General features: G+C 43.6%; 1 protein-coding gene across 1 annotated transcript in view; it reads right to left on the bottom strand.

The window, feature by feature from the left end:
- LOC109479647 overlaps window positions 1–2,918 on the bottom strand; it is a 31,554-nt gene that overhangs the window by 3,055 nt on the left and 25,581 nt on the right. Inside the window, exons 30-35 of the mRNA XM_019781633.1 lie at window positions 2,854–2,913; window positions 2,455–2,604; window positions 1,924–2,229; window positions 1,356–1,553; window positions 575–769; window positions 182–331 (exon numbers count right to left, since the gene is read on the bottom strand). Coding sequence (XP_019637192.1) covers window positions 182–331; window positions 575–769; window positions 1,356–1,553; window positions 1,924–2,229; window positions 2,455–2,604; window positions 2,854–2,913 — 1,059 coding nt within the window. The remainder of the gene's footprint in view (window positions 1–181; window positions 332–574; window positions 770–1,355; window positions 1,554–1,923; window positions 2,230–2,454; window positions 2,605–2,853; window positions 2,914–2,918) is intronic.

The raw sequence follows: 2,918 nt of genomic DNA, 5'->3' as shown, positions 1-2,918 counted from the left end.
GTACGTACGTACGTACGTCGTCTCTCTCTCTCTCTCTCTCTCTCTCTCTCTCTCTCTCTCTCTCTCTCTCTCTCTCTCTCTCATACATATATTGTTTTGAGACTCAGACTTAGCAAACAACTACATTGCGAGGTCTCTGCCTGAATCCTACGATCTGAATAAGGGTTTAAATTTAACTTACCATCATTAGTGGAAGAGAAGTTGTAGCAGACGACGCCGACGTCTTCATGGTGACCACAGTTGTAATTTCCCCGTCCTCGGTACGAGCAGTCAAACAGGATACTCTCCGTCCCAGTGCACCTTAGGTCATTCATGTAGATTCTCCCAGAGCCTACCGTGCAACACAAAATGCAAATAACAACCATGATTATGCCTTGATATACTCACTTGTCTGTAGGTAGGTTTAGTGCAATTTGCTAGTGTAAGCATCCAAAACTATACCATGACATGGATATGATAAGTAATTAGACGTCTATGATCATCAGTAATTTCGTCCGGATTGTCTCTTGAAGGAGCTGTCAGGAGTATTTCTCCAGTACTGTACAGAGGACTGGTTAGTATATGAATACAATACCTTGTCCATAATACGCTGAGCCATGATATGCGGACGCCCCCGTATATCCCAGCATCCTACAGACAACCCTGGCCTCCTTCATGCCGAATGAGTCGTCACAAACGGTCCCCCATCTCATTCTGTAACTGTTGGGCGGCCGAACCTCCACACGACCTTCGTGCGGTCCAGATCCTCCGACCAACCGGATTCTGTTGGCTTATTGAAAAAAATAATTTTAATCTTTGACTGAACAACAGTGCGTCCATTGCAGAGAGAAGTTTGTCAGATTAGCCTATTTACTTAGTATTGTCTCCATAAGTCATTTATTTGTGATGCGCTGTTATCACGGTGCTGTTATACACTCTTAGCATTTGTGTTTCTATAAGATGTTTGAATGTATCTTGATTCAACTACACAATATAGACAAAATTCTCTAACGTTCCTCTACTTCTGCTGTAGTACCTTAATCCCTTGTTGTTTTTTTCGACTTTGAGTACATTGAAACACTGCATCGCGAAATCTCTATACCTGAATTCTACTAGAAATGAATAGAACCTTACCATTTCCAGGTCTAGATGTTTGGGGTAACAGAGGAAGAGTAAGAGGCAACGCCGTAGTAGCGTTAGAAGAGGTGTAACTTGTTGGAAGTCAAACTAGTTAGATCATTCTAACTTCTGAAAGACGGTAAAAATTGACCAAATGGACAGATAACATGTCAGTAGAGTTAGTCCGCTAATTAATCAAACGCCGCTTATCTAATGGATGTGATCAAAGGTACACTATTCCGTCACAATGTTCTCACCTAGGCAGGCACACAGTCGCGAATGCGTGGAGTTCCCGATGCAGTCGGAGCCGCCGTTTCGTGGAGGCGGAGTGATACACTGGCGGGTACGATGGACTCTATTTGTCACGCAAGACGCGTCACCACAGGTGCAGTAGCTATGGCATGTCGCCCAGCTGCCCCAGTTCGACCATTGACCGCTTACTACAGCACCTGGATCTGACGTTAAGAATTCAAGAGAATGTGGTTTGGAACAAGTGAAATATCATGTTATAAAAATGCAAATGCATAAATTTTGATAAAGGTAGACCACAGACACAGTAGAAAATCATGCATGGAAAAGGTGAATTAGTATCTGATGACAGGATACTGACGAATCATAAGCAACTACAAGAACATCAAAACCAATGAGAGTTCTTTAAATACGGGTATAGCATTTTCGTAATCACGCAATTCTAAGCGGCGTTGGAATGCAACAGCACAATTCAAGAACTGTATTTTTTTTACCTGAATTTTCTTTCTTGCTGCAAATTTCGCGTAAGGACATAGTACAATGTCGACAAAAATGTACAGAAAACGAAATAATTACCGACACAGCTGACTGTAACGCGACTGTTTGGAAGGAAGTCGGTGCCATCGGACAAGTACCAGGTCCCCGATGTGCTGTCTGCGAAGATACTCGAGTCCCTAGGTAGGTACATTGCCTTCACATCACTCCCCAGACCTGGGCCAACATGCCAGCGTACCGCCCCTTGGGTGTAGTAGTAGAGGAAGTCTCCACGTGAGGATCTATACACCGGACGATCATTGAAAAGATTTCCAGTCATGGTGTAGGTTGTCATCCGCGATGTCTGATCCGTAGACGACCCAGCAATACGGACAGTCCGACAGCCTCCTGTAACAATGAATGATAGAAAGACTATCAGTCTTTGGTATATGGTATATGGTTTTATGTTACGGATGAAATACAAGGACAAAGGATAAAAGGATCGGTAATTAAGGACTCAATTTTCGAATATTTGAAGCGTACTGACGTGTCTCTCTCTCTCTCTCTCTCTCTCTCTCTGCGAGGTTTCTGTCTGAATTCTACGATCTGAATAAGGGTTTCAATTTAACTTACCATCACTAGTGGACGAGGAGGTGTAACAGACGACGCCGACGTCTTCATGGTGACCACAGTTGTAATTTCCCCACCCTCGGTACGAGCAGTCAAACAGGCTACTCTCCGTCCCAGTGCACCTTGGGTCATCCATGTAGATGTTCCCAGAGCCTACCGTTTAACACAAAATGCAAATTTCAACCATGATTATGCCTTAATGTACTCACTTGTCTGTAGGTAGGTTTAGTGCAATTTGCTAGACTGAGAGAAAGCATCCAAAACTATACCATGACATGGATATGATAAGTAATTAGACGTCTATGATCATCAGTGATTTCGTCCGGATTGTCTCTTGAAGGAGCTGTTAGGAGTATTTCTCCAGTACTGTACAGAGGACTGGTTAGTATGTGAATACAATACCTTGTCCATAATACGCTGAGCCATGATATGCGGACGCCCCCGTACTATCCCAGCATCCTACAGAC

This window comes from Branchiostoma belcheri, unplaced genomic scaffold (genome assembly GCF_001625305.1).
Source record: "Branchiostoma belcheri isolate BF01 breed outbred unplaced genomic scaffold, Haploidv18h27 scaffold5, whole genome shotgun sequence".
Taxonomy (NCBI): domain Eukaryota; kingdom Metazoa; phylum Chordata; class Leptocardii; order Amphioxiformes; family Branchiostomatidae; genus Branchiostoma; species Branchiostoma belcheri.
The sequence above is the reverse complement of the archived record's forward strand: the minus strand, read 5'-3'. Positions and strand labels throughout refer to the sequence as shown.